Source organism: Mytilus trossulus, chromosome 11 (assembly GCF_036588685.1).
Source record: "Mytilus trossulus isolate FHL-02 chromosome 11, PNRI_Mtr1.1.1.hap1, whole genome shotgun sequence".
NCBI lineage: Eukaryota > Metazoa > Mollusca > Bivalvia > Mytilida > Mytilidae > Mytilus > Mytilus trossulus.
This window is the reverse complement of record NC_086383.1, coordinates 5,123,349-5,140,046: the sequence shown is the minus strand read 5'-3', so window position 1 is coordinate 5,140,046 and position 16,698 is coordinate 5,123,349. Positions and strand designations below refer to the sequence as shown.

Genomic DNA, 16,698 nt, shown 5'->3' with positions numbered 1-16,698 from the left:
TTTAATAAAGGAGTAGGTCCGGTAAGGACCGATTTTGGCCTCAAGTTTCAGGTTCATCTGACGAAAGATTTTTACCACTTTTAAACACTTAAGTGTCTATTCAATTTTTCATGTGAAAGATTTTAACTTATTAAGTCGTATTTGGAACAACTTTTTGGAATTTTGGATCCTAAAGCTCTTCAACTTTGTACTTGTTTAGCTTTCTAAATATTTTGATATGAGCGTCACTGATGAGTCTTAGGTAGAAGAACGAAACGCGCGTCTGGCGTACTAAATTATAATCCTGATACCTTTTATAACTATATAATAAGATCATAGACTATTATTTTTATTGTTAAATTAAAAGCAAACTAAATATTACTAGCACGTTATAAACATTTATACATTCATGGATCTATAATCTGTCGATATTTGTAACTGGCATTGCACAAGGTCATCCTCATTTTTACGGAAATGTTGTTAACCGTGCTTGGAAATTTAGAAATGATCCTTGTTAACTTATTCTAAAAGGTTACCAATTTAACACTGTAATAAGATCATTTACTAGTATTTTATATTGGTATAAATACTGATTTTGTTATAAGTAAATCAAAAGCAAACCAAATAGTACTAGTATGTTATATACACATACACATTCATGGATCTATAATCTGTCGATACCTGAAACTGACATGGCACAAGGTCATGTTTTTTTCTGACTATTTATGACGTATTTACACTGAATTCATTGGATGTTGGATGTGTACGGATTGATAGTTTTGTCAGGGTGCATGATTATTTTATTAGTCGTTAGTGGCTTTGACTTAGCTGTCAGATAACTGCGAATACTCTCAGATCTGTTTATAGTGTCTTTTCGTTGTCGGGATGTACAGGATGTGCAAGTTCCCTGCCCCGTCCATTTGTAATTTGTCCATCTGATGAGTTAAGCCTTTCTCAACTGATTTGCATAGTTCGATCTTATGATGCACTGTTGGGATCCCGCTAACATGTTTAACCGCGCCATATTATTTATGTATGTGCCTGTCCCTAGTCAGGAGCCTGTAATTCAGTGGTTGTCGTTTGTTAATGTGTTACATATTTGTTTTTTGTTCATTTTTATATATAGTTATAAATAAGGCCGTTAGTTTTCTCGTTTGCATTGTTTTACATTGTCACATCGTTGCCTTTTATAACTGACTATCCGGTATGGGCTTTGTTTATTGTTGAAGACAGTACGGTGAACTATAGATGTTAATGTCTGTGTCATTTTGGTCGCTTGTAGACAGTTGTCTCGTTGTTAATCAAACCATATCTTCTTCTTGTTTATTATAACAATGTTTATTAAGAAAAACAGATCATTGACTCAGTTGTTTTCATGAACTTTTTTTTTCAAAACAATATCACTGTTATATATTTGATAAGACTTCATCTGGGGTAATAAAAAAGAAAAAGTTAAACGGATCACGCTATGTAAAGATTACTTAGAAGGAGGCCTTAAAATGATCAACATTGATGATTTTCTATCAGCTATACAATTATCCTGGGTCAAACGTTTAACATCAACACAATTTGCAAACTGGATAGTCATCCACCTTTTCTCTTTCAATAAATTTGGAGAAAACTTTTCTTTATTTAACATGAATCCAGGTAGCATAAAAGCAATCCCAAAACTCAGTAAAACACTCCCTCTTTTCTATTTAGAAATAGTCAAAAGTTGGTTTAAGATAAAAAAAAAAATATCTCTGAAATAAAAACCAACAGTACAAATTTTATTTATATATGACAGCAATACATTTGGGGCAATAAACATATAAAATTTCAAAACAAATGTTTAATATTTTCACATTGGATAACCAATGGAATACTATTTATTAATGATATAATAGATGACACAGGAAATATATAAAAAAAAGGCAGTATTAGATAAATTGACCCTCAAATCCAACTGGATATCAGAACTACCTAGAGTAAGAGCTGCATTACTAAAATAATGGCAAATGATAATGAAAGCAGATAACTTGCGGAATACTCAAGTTAAAACAGATAAAAGGCTATACTTAAAAACACAAAATAATACAAAATTGATCAGAATTGAAAACCTTCCATCAAAAGAAATTTATAAAAGTATTAGCTCATGTTATATACGGGAAAAACACCAATTGGCTTTCTAAAATTGAAAACACAATTTAAATTAGATTCATCAACCATTTGTACAAAATGCTTAACTTTATATTCAATAGTTTACAAGTAAACAAACTAAAAATATTCAGGTGGAAGTTACTTCATTATATACTTCCTTGTAAACAATTATTGTACACCTGGCAACTGAAAAATGATGACCAGTGCCATATTTGCAACCAATTAGAAAACTATGAACACTTTTTCATTTCATGCAAATACTTTAAAAACTTTTGGAAAAATGTCAAAATACTCCTTGATAAAATAAAAATGGGAACACACATAATCACCTTAAAAAATCTTATACTAGGCTACAAAATATATGATAAAAATTATTATGACATCAATCTATTTCTCACTGTAATATTATTCTCTATTCATAAATCTACATATGCATCAGAGTATAAACAAAACAATGTTGATGTCTATAGAATATTTAAAATAGAATTTAAACAACATTATGAAAATATGAAACTTCTTGATAAAACAACAAGTAGATTTTTGAATGATGTTTATAAAAAAATATAATAACCATATTGATTATTGCACATGATCATTCTTCTGTATTACTATATATATCATGTAGAAAAACTCAAATGTAAACACATGTATTATTTTAAGATGTTTAAATGTGACGCATGGTCAATGTTTATCTGTAGGACATGATTTTTGCCCCCGTACTGTCTACTGTCTAATTACTGGAAAATATCTAATATTTCAGGATAAAAAAAAAATTCCTTCTTGATCAATTTATCCTTAGTCAATGGAAATATAACAAAACTCACCTTTAGAAATACTCAATTTAGATCCTTTGCTCATGAAATCATTCCCCGTGTTATCCTTCAATCATTCGATCATCTCAATTTTCACGAGATTATGCCGATCAAGATTAAGGGTCAATGATTAAATTATAACCAACATCGTATAATGAATAGTACAACTTCCGTATTTACGTTACATTATGATGACCTCCACAGAGCTAAGAACTAAGACAAATTGTTAAAATCAATGTATTGTATTTATAATAACTAATCATAATTAATATATATATATATATATATATACATATAAATATGAATTTACTGTATAATCTCCCTGGTTAAACAGTAACTAATTCACAGGGATACCCGGCTGAATGCTGTGAGTCGAGTAAGTCGAGTAATTTGTTAAACAGCAAAGAAATGTGCAATAAAAGATTTATCGTTTAAAAAAAAAAGAAAGAGATTAATGGTGTCTTTTGTTTATGTCCCTCATTTTTTTTTTATCTTTTAAAAGAAATAGAATTAAATCCATTACGTTATCCAAATACTTACTCTTTCCTCATCCTTTGTTCCAACACTTGCCTAATTGTACCTCGATTTCGCGGGCATCCTACAGTTTTCTGAATAATGTCGTGGACGGAAAAAAATATATTCTATGACAAACATGATAAATTAAATTTTCGCTTGGGAACTCCCTACGATTTTTTCTTCAAATGGACATATTTCTTTCTGATATTAATTCATGTAGTTACCCTCAGTTTTTGTTTATACTTTGATTTGTAAGTTCCAAATGAATTTATGAGTTTTGATTATCATTAAGCCACTGCTGGAACTTGTTTGTCAGTATTGGGTCCTTATATCATTTATATATAAAAAAAAGTTTTTTACTTGTTATCCTCTATGTTGCAGAACATTTCTTATGGTTGTCAATAGGAAGACTATATCTTAAGTATTTTCAAAACATTTGTACTGTATTTTATCAACATTTTGACCTTAAAATCCAGTTAATTATGAAGCATTTAAAATTGGTTCCTTGTAAGATTAAATGTAAGCTCAATAGTGATGTCTTTTTAATTGTCGTAAGACGGCAGAACAATTTCGTTGACCCTTCCCGAATACTTGAGATTTTGTGTCAACTGTTGATCAATCGTTATATTTTTCGGCAATGCTTTTTGAACTGTTGCTCGTCTTTTTGACATTATTCAGTGTCCACATTATTGTATTTTTCTCCTTGGTAAAGAAAAAGTTTTTATTTGAAATCCTGGTTTCGGGATAGCATCTGACTATGCTTTATGAATAACTTATACATGTGAAAAGTTCCCAATATTAGCGTTTTTTTTTGCTGTTCCATGAAGAATACTTAGTTGAATGACCCATTAAAATGACCTAGTTGAATGACCCATTTCAATGACCCATTGAAATGAACCTAAACTCTCTTTATTAATGTGCAGTTTTGTGAACATTAGCTGGTAGCTTTGCACTTTTTTTTTGTATAGACTTAGTGGTTATCCCATACGTAAAAATAAGCATTTCTTTGTGACTCCTATTTTATCAATATATTTTAAATTTTTTAATGACTTTCTAACGATATAGAAATGCAATATGTCATTCTAAAAACATATATCATTTTAAGTGCACTTTTATATATATGTATATAGTAACAATCACTTTAAGGCACTGCCACAAATTGTAATGTGTGTGAGATTTGAAAGAGAAAATAAATATCTTTATAATTGAGAAAAAAAAAAAAGATTTCACGTTTTATTTATACCGAATATTTTTTCCCTCTGGCCTCAAGTGTTTATGTTGATTTGGCATGATTGTTATTTAAAGAAAGATCACTTCAACTTTTGGGCTAATAAAAGTTTTGCCATCCCAGAATTTTTCGATTTTTTCCCTGATAAATTAGATATTTACCCGCATGTTGTATTTTGCTTTGATATTTTTTCAAAAAATTGTATCGCAACGCTTAATTTTATCAAATAAGCTCACTTTTGGATATTTATCACATAACACGTACTTAATTAATCTTTAATATTAAAAATAGAGTTGGTGAATTTGTCAAATAGAAAACAACCAATCCAGAGAGCAGAAAACATGAACATCAATATTATGCTTAAATTGATTTACTTCACTTTTGCCTTGTTGTTGCGATTGAGTGAAATCATTTGGAGTTGGGGACAGTATTCAACACTGCATAACTAAATGTAGATCCTATCGCCAGTTATGAAGCAGCCAACCATACAAAATATCCAGTCACGAAAAGGGAAAAAGAGATGCACAACATATATAATAGGGTATTCCATATGGCTAGCTACATTGTATCATTTGAAATATTTCATTGATTTATTTTTATGTGGAATTATTTTGTAAGTAGTTATTTATTTAGGTACTACAGTTCCTTTTCAGTTTGCCTGTTTAAGTCTAGATTACAATTCTAATATGAAAAAAAAGAAGTTGGGGTATAAATGCCAATGAGACAATTCTCCACCAGATATCAAAAATGAAAAAGGTTAATAAATAAAGATCTCTGACAGCCTTCAACATTTAGTAGAACCAAAACGTGTAGTAAGCTACATGTTTAAGAAATAAAGGCACTTGTAGCAATTGATGCGAATAGAGAGTCAAACCAGAAAAAAATCCTATTATGTCCAACGTTATGGCGTATGCGGTATATGCACAACATTGTCAACAATGCGAGTTTTGGCATGCCATAAAACAAGGTTCAACCCACCACTTTTATTCCCCTTTAAAAGTGTCCTGTACCAAGTCAGGAAGATGGTCATTGTTATATTATTGTTCGTTTCTCTGTGTATTGCATTTTAACGTTGAGTCGTTTGTGTTTTCTCTTATTTTTGAGATATTGAGATAAGACGTAGCACGGTACTTGTCTATCCCAAATTCATGTATTTGGTTTTCATGTTATTTTTGTTATTCTCGTGGCGTTTTGTCTGATGCTTGGTCCTTTTCTGTGTGTGTTGCGTTTCGGTGTTGTGTCGTTGTTCTCCTCTTATATTAAATGCGTTTCGATCGGTTTTGGTTTGTTACCCCGATTGTGTTTTTTGTCCATGGATTTATGAGTTTTGAACAGCGGTATACTACTGTTGCCTTTATTTACATACTTCATTCAAATAATTAACATTATAGAAGACAACAAAATAAGATATACAAGTACAGGGCGAATGGGCATAAGGGCAAAGGACCAAGGGCGAACAAGTACTTCAACGATTGTGAACGGATCAGGATTTCTTCGAAATCTTGTCACCTACTGAAAATACCAAATTGTCATCCCTGCTATGTATAGATATATTAATACTAAAATATTCATCATGACAATGACATTAGCTTGCTATCTAGACATCATGAGCATTAGACATTGATTTAAATACTTTAAAGGACATAGTTAATCAACCTATATAACCTCTGACTAATTGTTTTATTTTAAACTATAATGACAGTTTTACAACAGTTGAATATGCTTGTTTACCAGTTGTTAATCAATCTAATTAAAACCCCATCTCTCATCGCTCCCACGCGACATTTCTGGTAACCTGGAAATCTTAAATTATACTACAAATGAGACAAATAATCCTCTATTTGTAAAGTAACTTTTACTTATCATAATATAAATGTATTTCTTTTTCACCAACAAATTATTTCTGCAATATGATGGTTATATTAAAAACCAACGACACCAAACGCACGATTTTGTGTCAGAGAAGGCTTTTTTTTTACATACGTTCTGAATTGGAGGGAGTGGATTGGTGGTCTGACACCTTTGACTTTTCTACAACAGTTAAAAAAATATTTTAACTAAGAAAAAGCCTTTGAAAAAAAGATAATTAATTTTAAATTAAAAAATGTTTACAAAAAAAAAAGAATCTCTTATAAACAGGAAAGAGGCCCATTCTCGCTTATGGACAATTAAAGGTAAAGGATATTTGAATGTAAAATGTTTTTGGTGTGTCATATAAACAATATCAATTGTATTATGCACTATGTAATTTGTTGCTGTTTCAAAAACTTTACATTGATTTTTCTCCAATTCAATATAATTACCAAAATGACATAATCACGAAATGTTTTTTCGTTTTGATATTCATTTTATTCATAAGCATCAGTATATCTTTCTTTTATCTTTTTTAAAGAATCATCCAATCACATCTTTAACATTTTTGACGCTACAATTGTCTCTGTTTTGTTCTACGATCGTTAAGTTTTTAAACAATATTCATAATTTTGGCTACCTAATATAAAGTAGTTTATTGATTTTATTGGATTTATCATTATTTGAGACCGACCTGAGACCATTTAAAATTAATTAAATTACGCAATCAAGATGAATACGACACAGAATATTCAATGTTTAATGTTATCTATTATAAGTTATTGGCTTGGAAATAGTAAGTGTCCAGTGTGCAGTATCGTCACATATTCAGAGTTTTAGTGAAATACTATTGATATAAATTCCATTTTATCTGAACAGATTCTGCATTTGAAATTTGGGATATTTTACGATTCATGTAGAGAAACTTCAATATTTATTTGTGAATTATGTATATACGTGTATGATATTTTACAACGTATTCAGCTATGTAGTAAAAATTAGACCTAAAACAGGATACCTGATATTTCTCAATAAAAAAACTGACAGACCATGCAAATTATATTTTAGCTAAGTTTGAAATCTGTTATTGACCTAAATTAGAATTAATCTTTTTCTAACACTTAAACATGTTAAAATTGCTGTACTTTAATCTTTAAAGAGTTGTCCAGATGCGTTTTTTTTTTTATTTTTCTTCTTTTTCTTTCTGTAACTTTCTGGTTAGGAGTGCACTTATTGCTTGATTATTCACAGTGGGCTTAAATTACAGGGTCGAATATAGCTAAAAACACTTTGTTATTTTACAGTATAACACGCAATTGCATATTTTAAAGACGATGGGCTTATATTACACGGAAGGTATTATACAATTACGGTTTTTTGATGAGGTAAATGTGTGGTTTTATTGACTTTTAAAAAACTGATACTCACTGAGGCCAACACCACATGTTTACCGATACAAAGGACAGTAATTGTTTTATTCCATATTGCGAGAGAAATTTATGTAAAGGAAAATATTTACCAAAATCAATTGTACATCACACGTTTCTTACCAATATTTTACACGTAAAATCACGCGACGTTTTCGCAGTGAATATACTTTTCCGAAGGTGAATATGCTTATTTATTCAAAATTCAATTCATATAGAAAAACCTACTAAAGTTTTAGCAATATGGACTAACAAAATGTTCTTTATTTATTATCCGACCAAAACAGAAATGACCTCATATGTTTTAATATTAAAATAGATGAATGACTTTTCAAAATGTAGGAAAATCGAGACAATTTCCTCTTCAACTTAACATAAGCCTGGTCGATGGTTAATCATTGTAAAACATACTTTATAGCTCTTTGTAGGAGTTTGTTAGTGGTATACAGAATAATCCAAAGTCTGCAAAGCCGAGAAAATAGAAACACATCACAAAAACTTAACTTCAGCACGGTGGAGACACTGATCACATTACCTTAACCTCAGCTGAGTTGAAACACTAATTATCAATGAAATATAATTGACGTTCGTTTAACTTTATGTGGTTACCTGAAACTTTTCGATCAAGAGTTAAATAAGACAAAACCGATGAAATAAGTGCTTAATGTTATCAATAATAATTCTATCACATATTCATCATTTAAAGAACATGTTTTTGACATCACTGCCCATTTGACCAAACGGATACCGCATAAGAACTTAAAACTGATATTTGTGATTCATGTGTACAAACACCTATGTCTACAATCGTATTATATATATGTGAACATTATATTGTGTTATTAAAATTTGCTGTTAAAAAATGATAAAATGATTATAAATTAAGGAAAGTATCCCCCTCATGCAAAGCTCTGATGTCTTCACGGATTTGTCTATACCCTTTTGAACTTTTGAATTAAAGCTCTTCACTTTTTATTTAAGATTTGGATTTAAAATATATTGGCCACGAGCATCCCCGAAGAAGCATGTGTTGTCGAAATGCGCATCTGGTGCAGGACAATTGGTACCTTTAATTTTATTGTGCATATGTCATCGATACAAGAAAACGTCTTTGAAAAGTGTAAATTAATTTTAGATTTAAAAATGATAAAAATCATTTGATCAAGATTAAATATCAAAATGTAGTGAAATCTAGAAATTGCTTTGTGCTTGTTGTTTCATTTTAGGATTTCACGTATGATGACGATGATTGAAACAAAAATATGCTTACCTGAAACTATTCCATCCAGAGTTGAGTACGACACAGAAGATAAAATGATGAAATGAATGCGTGATGTTATCCATTATCGGCAATTGACTTAAAAGTAGTTAGTGTCTAGTATGCATTATCGTCACATATTCAGGATTTTAGTAAGATATTATTTGATATAAATTCCATTTTATCCAAACAGATTTGGATTTAAACTTTAATATGATATATTGCGATTCATGCGGACAAACGCCAATATTTCGTGTTGCATTATATTTACGTGTTTCTTACATAACGACATATTAGTGTAGGTAGTTGTATTTAAATCAAACTTTAAACTGAATTCCTGGTATTTCTCAATAGAAAACTGACAGACCATGCAAATGATATTTTAACTAAGTTTGAAATCTGATATTGACCTAAATTAGAATTGATATGTTTTAACACTTGAAATAAATGCACTTTAAACATAAACATTTTCCAGATGCGTTGATTTTTTCACTCAAAAAACTCTTGAATGAAAGAATACGGAATTATGATGTTCATTATTTATAATCCCATCAAAACAAGAAATGACCTCACAAGTTTTAGTTTTAAAATAGATGAATGTATTTTGAAAAAAGTAGGAAAATGGAGACAATGAACACTTCAGCATTAATTGACGAATATATGAATTTTAGTATGTTATACATCAAACCCAAATTTTTATTTTTTTTAACTTTAATTATTGATTGATGAAACAGCAAACATTGAAATAAACAATAATTTAATGCTGGTATATTTTTTGTATCCTACTAACACATGTCACAACTATCAATATAAATTATGATACAATTTTTAAATAAAAACATTTATTAAAACTTATAAGATTATTTGAATGTATTCTTAAACATAGCTGTATATAATCCAACATTAAACTAGAAAGACCAATGTATTCTAATGAAAAATGTTAAGTTCTCAAACTCAATAAGGAGTATGAGTTCATGAAACAAAATCTATATTGACAAATTCTTACTCTTTATCTCTAAGTCACACTATGGCCTGTGGTTTGATATAGTCTGTCCTATACATACTGTAAACCAACTAATTTTTGCAAGCGATTTATTTTCGCAACTTTCGTGAGTAGAAAAATAACGCTAATTTAAATTGTCGTGAATATGTATAACTTGGATCTTTCCTTATTTGACAACATCAAGTTAATTAGAAATTCGCAAAAATAAATCGCCGCGAAATTTACTTGAAAGTGCTAAAAGCGAAATAAAGTATCCACTAAAATCAGTTGGTTTGCAGTAAGCTAGTAGATTGCAGTTATATTTAACACACCATGCATAGAAACATTCAAAGATTAGTATTTACTATTAACATAGTTTATATATCAGTTTCCTGCTATTTGTATTCATTGATATAACTGTGTATCTATATTTGACACTATTTGAATGGGTGTGGATTTAAACGATAAATATAATCAAAGGGTATCTAGATTTGCCACTGGACAAAAAATGAACTGTAAACTTGCAAGAATATCAATTTTGATACTCCAGGTGAATTTCTAAACTTCTATCTATATTAAAATTTAGATTTTGACTTTTTGTAATTTGTTCAAATTTTGTTTATATTGATATAGGAGGATGAGGTATGAGTGCCAATGAGATAACTCTCTATCCAAATAAAAATTTATAGAAGTAAACCATTAAAGGTCAATGTACGGCCTTCAACACGGAGCCTTGGTCCAAACATCAAGCTATAAAGGGCCGTAAAATTAATAGTGTATAAAACCATTCAAACAGGAAAACAAACGGTCTAATAATTGTTTATAAAAAGTAAAAATCTTTATGAACGAAAATATACGTGAGATGAAGGTTTATCTGTGATACTTTATGATACTGGCAATGACGAGGATGTCAATATCAATGAAGTCATAGCAACAGTAGTAATGGAGGAAACAGAAGCCAGGATGATGGCTCAAGGTGACTTTCAACCAGCATCAATATCAACTGAAACCTCACCAGTCAAAGGGTTATCAAATAAAGCCAAAAATTTAGAACAAGCTTTAGATTCTTTAAAAATTTCTCAAGATAAAAAAGTTACTTCTAACATTATCGAAGAAGAGGAAGTAGAAGAAGAAAATGGCGATTCTGAAGGATCATGGGAAACTGAGGAAGAGGAAGAGGTTGTTCCTGTCAAAGGAGCAATGAAAAAAATGAAGGATAAAAATAGTAACATGGTTAAAATTAGCACCAAGAAAAATGTGACTTCTTCTGACGAATTAAGTGATAATATCAAATCACAATCACAATTCCAATCCCCTGATTCAGAGGGTAAAAACTTGTATACCTGGAAGAAATCTAGTCAAGGGGGTGGGGCTCCAGAAGTGGAATTTGACGATGAAACATCTTTGTGGGATCATGAGGAATATTGGAAACGCCCACTTCCTCAGCCCCTGGATATTCCAGAGAGGGGAGATTATATCGATTGTCATGTATCTAAAGTATTTGATCCTACAAATTTTGTGGTAAGTATAACAAATCAATTCTTTATAAGATTTAGTTTTCTACTGAAATCCTCAAATATTAACCAGAATATATACCAGGAACGTTTTTTGTCGAGCCTGCAACTTTTGTTGCAGAAAGCTCTACATAGGGATAGTGATCCAGCGACGGCGTTAGCTCACTTCTTAAAAGCTTTATATTTTAGAAGGTAGAAGACCTGGATGCTTCATACTTTGTATATAGATGCCTCATGTTACGAACGTTCCATCAGTCACATGTCCAATGTCCTTGACCTCATTTTCATGGTTCAGTGACTACTTGAAAAAAAGTTAGAATTTTTTGTAATGTTAAATTCTCTCTTATAATAAGTAATTGGATAACTATATTTGGTATGTGCGTTCCTTGCAAGGTCCTCATGCCCGTCAGACAGTTTTCACTTGACCTCGACCTCATTTCATGGATCAGTGAACAAGGTTAAGTTTTGGTGGTCAAGTCCATATCTCAGATACTATTAGCAATAGGTCTAGTATATTCGGTGTATGGAAGGACTGTAAGGTGTACATGTCCAACTGGCAGGTGTCATCTGACCTTGACCTCATTTTCATGGTTCAGTGGTTATAGTTAAGTTTTTGTGTTTTGGTCTGTTTTTCTTATACTATATGCAATAGGTCTACTATATTTGATGTATGGAATGATTGTAAGGTGTACATGTCTAGCTGACAGGTGTCATCTGACCTTGACCTCATTTTCATGGTTCAGTGGTCAAAGTTAAGTTTTTGAGTTTTTGTCTATTTTTCTAATTCTTTATGCAATAGTCAACTATATTTGGTGGATGGAAATATTTTATGATCTATATGTCTGTTACGCAGGTTTTATTTGACCTTGACCTCATTTTCACGGTCCATCGCTAAGTGTTAAGTGTTTGTGTTTTGTTTTTTTTTCTTCTTAATTTATAAGCAATCAGTCAACTATATTTGTTGTATTGAAGAATTGTTAGCTGTACATGTCTGCCTGGCATGGTTCATCTGACCTTGACCTCATTTTCATGGTTCATTGATCAATGTTTCGTTTTCTTTGGTTAACGTTGACTTTGTGTGACAGTTGTAGTAAAGCTTTATATTAAGCTCTATCAACATAATATCAATGATTAGTAAAGAAGGCGAGACATTTCAGCGTGTGCACTCTTGTCTCATTTTTTAAGCACACAAATGTTTTGTATGATGCCTTGTAGTTTCTCTTACTGCTTTATGTCAGTTGGTCAATAAAATATGAGATATGAAATGATATTCAGATTTTAAAGGAAACAAACCTTGTTATATAATATATTGGGTGCTAATGGTTTTTGTTTGCCATATTTATTTTTCTTCTAACATTAATAGCATTTTACTCAGGTAGTTTTGTTTTAAGTTCATGAATGGAAAAGTTGCTGAATTCACCTGCCCGCATTTTTTAACCAGTTTTTTTTACGAAAATGTTGGTTATTGATGTTGGGATGTACAGAGGGTGGTTTGGTGGGTGGCTTGGTAGCAGCCAAATATTGTCTGTGCATTGACTCATGAACTGTTCAACAAAAGCTTTTAAAATTTTAACATGTTGTTACTGATGTCAAAATTGAGGTCAATTTAAAAAAAGAAGATGTGGTATGATTGCCAATGAGACAACCGTCCACAAGAGACCAATATGACACAGAAATTAACAACTATAGGTCACTGTCAGCCTTTAAAGCCCATACCACATAGTCAGCTATAAAAGGCCTCGAAATGACAATGTAAAACAATTCAAACGAGAAAACTAACGGCCTTATTTATATAAAAAAATGAACGAAAAACAAATATGTTACCCATAAACAAACCACAACCACTGAATTACAGGCTCAAGTTAAAAAATATTGATTTTGACTTATACCGTTGAGGAGTTATGGTCCATTTAATATTGAAAAATTCCAGGACACAAATATATGTAAATAAATCTGGTTTGCTGTCGCTCTGACAGCCTCTTGTACTTCAGTTGCCTCAAGTTATTCAAAAGTAAAATCACAAAAATACTGAACTTAGAGGAAAATCAATTCGGAAAATCCATAATCACATGGCAAAATCAAATAACAAAAGGCATATAAAACGAATGGACAAGAATTGTCATATTCCTGACTTGGTACAGGCATTTTCAAATGTAGAAAATGGTGGATTAAACCTGGTTCTATAGCGCTAACCCTCTCACTTTAATGTATTGCTTCTCCTCTCTTTGATTTTGATTAAAGTTTCGACAGCACTCTGAAAACCTGTTTAAGTATAAACTGAAAACAAATATAGCATATATAGTAAGAAAACAAATAATAATTGTTTTTTTTAAAATGTAAAATAGTACAATAAGCTAAATACATTGGAACAATTCTATTTGACTGTGATTAGATATCAGAAGATTTGCTATGAATACCAATAAGACAACCCTCCATCATAATCACAGTTTATAAAAGAAAAACCAATATAGGTAAAAGTACAGTCTTCAACAGTGGGTCTTTGCCTACACTGAATAACAAGCTATAAAAGGCCCCAAAATGACTAGTGTAAAACCAGAGTTCTCAAAAAGTGGTGGTCAGAGGAATTTGACCACCAAAATTGCAAAGGACGAACATAATTTTTGTATTTTGTAATGAAATATTATAGTGAGGTTTAATGGTTTTTCTTCAGGGACCACCAGATATAAAAAGATTTTGAAAACTCTGGTTAAACCATTCAAACAGGAAAACCAAAGTTCTTTTTTATAATTTTAGTGCATTCCATATGGATCCATGGCTGATTTGGACCAGTTGTTGAAAGATTGTATAGAATATTTTAATCTACACTGTGAAAATAAGGTAAGATGGTTTATTATTTAAATTTTAAGAGATTACAAATAGGAGTATTGTGTTTGAAGATTTTCAGACTTTAAGGTGGTACCCAACATCTTCACTAAAATTGATTTGGCTTGTTTAATTTTCATAAAATTTTGACAAAGTATTAACTTAACAAAAAATTTGAACCATCCATTTTATCAGAAAAATTACACTGGTTATATAGCAGTTTGACAAACACTAATTTTGATCATTGAGAAGCTTAATATTGCCTTCACTCAACGTAGTTAAAATGTTTAGCTGAATTTACAGAGTTATCTTCCTGTAGTGTTAGGTACCACCTTAATTTAGGACTTGACTGTCCAAAATAAAATCATATTACCATGATTACTGCCAAGCTGGTGAAACACAAATTTTCCTAGTTTTGATTGTTTTGACTCTTGACTTGACAGAGACATTACATCAAATACACTACTGGTACTCCATTTTCATGTTATACTGATAAATTGTTCAAAATGAAAGATGAGGGTGATCTAAATATAAGCTACAAATTAGAGCTTCCAGACATTTATTATCAATCTTCTTTGAACATGCATGCTGTAAAGTGTAATGCAGTTCAGATTCATCGATCCACAACTTCCTGTTTACCGATTTCTTAAAGCGAGGGTATCATAGGTAAGCATTAGCTCACAGTTATACTTGCTATATCAGACAAAACCCTACATTATAAGTTAAAACATAATTAGATGGGTTTATTATTTTACTGCCTCCAAATTTGCACACGTCTTTAGGCAGACACAGTTTGTATGTGTCCATTTGTTTTTGTAGATATTAAAACAAGATGAAATCAAAGTCGGCCATTTATATGCAGGTCATCAAGAAGGGGCCTGGTACAGGGTGCTGATAAATAAGAGAGTAGGTCCTGGATTGGTAAGTTTAAATCAGGGGCCTGGTACAGGGTGATGATAAATAAGAGAGTAGGTCCTGGATTGGTAAGTTTAAATCAGGGGCCTGGTACAGGGTGATGATAAATAAGAGAGTTGGTCCTGGATTGGTAAGTTTAAATCAGGGCCCTGGTAAAGGGTGATGATAAATAAGATAGTAGGTCCTGGATTGGTTAGTTTAAATCAGGGGCCTGGTACAGGGTGCTGATAAATAAGAGAGTAGGTCCTGGATTGGTAAGTTTAAAATCAGGGGCCTGGTACAGGGTGATGATAAATAAAAGAGTAGGTCCTGGATTGGTAAGTTTAAATCAGGGGCCTGGTACAGGGTGATGATAAATAAGAGAGTAGGTCCTGGATTGGTAAGTTTAAATCAGGGCCCTGGTACAGGGTGATGATAAATAAGATAGTAGGTCCTGGATTGGTAAGTTTAAATCAGGGGCCTGGTACAGGGTGCTGATAAATAAGAGAGTAGGTCCTGGATTTGGTAAGTTTAAATCAGGGGCCTGGTACAGGGTGATGATAAATAAGAGAGTAGGTCCTGGATTGGTAAGTTTAAATCAGGAGCCTGGTACAGGGTGCTGATAAATAAGAGAGTAGGTCCTGGATTGGTAAGTTTAAATCAGGGGCCTGGTACAGGGTGATGATAAATAAGAGAGTAGGTCCTGGATTGGTAAGTTTAAATCATGGGCCTGGTACAGGGTGCTGATAAATAAGAGAGTAGGTCCTGGATTGGTAAGTTTACATCAGGGGCCTGGTACAGGGTGCTGATAAATAAGAGAGTAGGTCCTGGATTGGTCAGTTTAAAACAGGGGCCTGGTATAGGGTGCTGATAAATAAGAGAGTAGGTCCTGGATTTGTAAGTTTATATCAGGGGCCTGGTACAGGGTGCTGATAAATAAGAGAGTAGGTCCTGGATTGGTAAGTTTAAATCAGGGACCTGGTACAGGGTGCTGATAAATAAGAGAGTAGGTCCTGGATTGGTAAGTTTAAATCAGGGGCCTGGTACAGTGTGCTGATAAATAAGAGAATAGGTCCTGGATTGGTAAGTTTACATCAGGGGCCTGGTACAGGGTGCTGATAAATAAGAGAGTAGGTCCTGGATTGGTAAGTTTAAATCAGGGGCCTGGTACAGGGTGCTGATAAATAAGAGAGTAGGTCCTGGATTAGTAAGTTTATATCAGGGGCCTGGTACAGGGTGGGGATAAATAAGAGAGTAGGTCCTGGATTGGTAAGT

General features: G+C 31.9%; 1 protein-coding gene across 1 annotated transcript; it reads left to right on the top strand.

Annotated features, from left to right (window-relative positions):
* Positions 1-11,057: 11,057 nt before the first annotated feature.
* Positions 11,058-15,483, top strand: LOC134691603 (uncharacterized). The gene is made up of 3 exons (XM_063552170.1): positions 11,058-11,713; positions 14,461-14,544; positions 15,349-15,483. Exons 1-3 carry the CDS (start codon positions 11,135-11,137, stop codon positions 15,481-15,483), a joined length of 798 nt encoding a protein of 265 aa, XP_063408240.1. The 5' UTR covers positions 11,058-11,134.
* The last annotated feature ends 1,215 nt before the right edge of the window (positions 15,484-16,698 follow it).

Excerpts from the sequence above, each read along its gene's own strand:
- LOC134691603 (XM_063552170.1), top strand. The coding sequence starts at position 11,135 with ATGGAGGAAACAGAAGCCAGGATGATGGCTCAAGGTGACTTTCAACCA. Across the intron at positions 11,714-14,460 it reads TTGATCCTACAAATTTTGTG|TGCATTCCATATGGATCCAT; the intron begins GTAAGTATAACA and ends TTATAATTTTAG. Across the intron at positions 14,545-15,348 it reads ATCTACACTGTGAAAATAAG|ATATTAAAACAAGATGAAAT; the intron begins GTAAGATGGTTT and ends TTGTTTTTGTAG.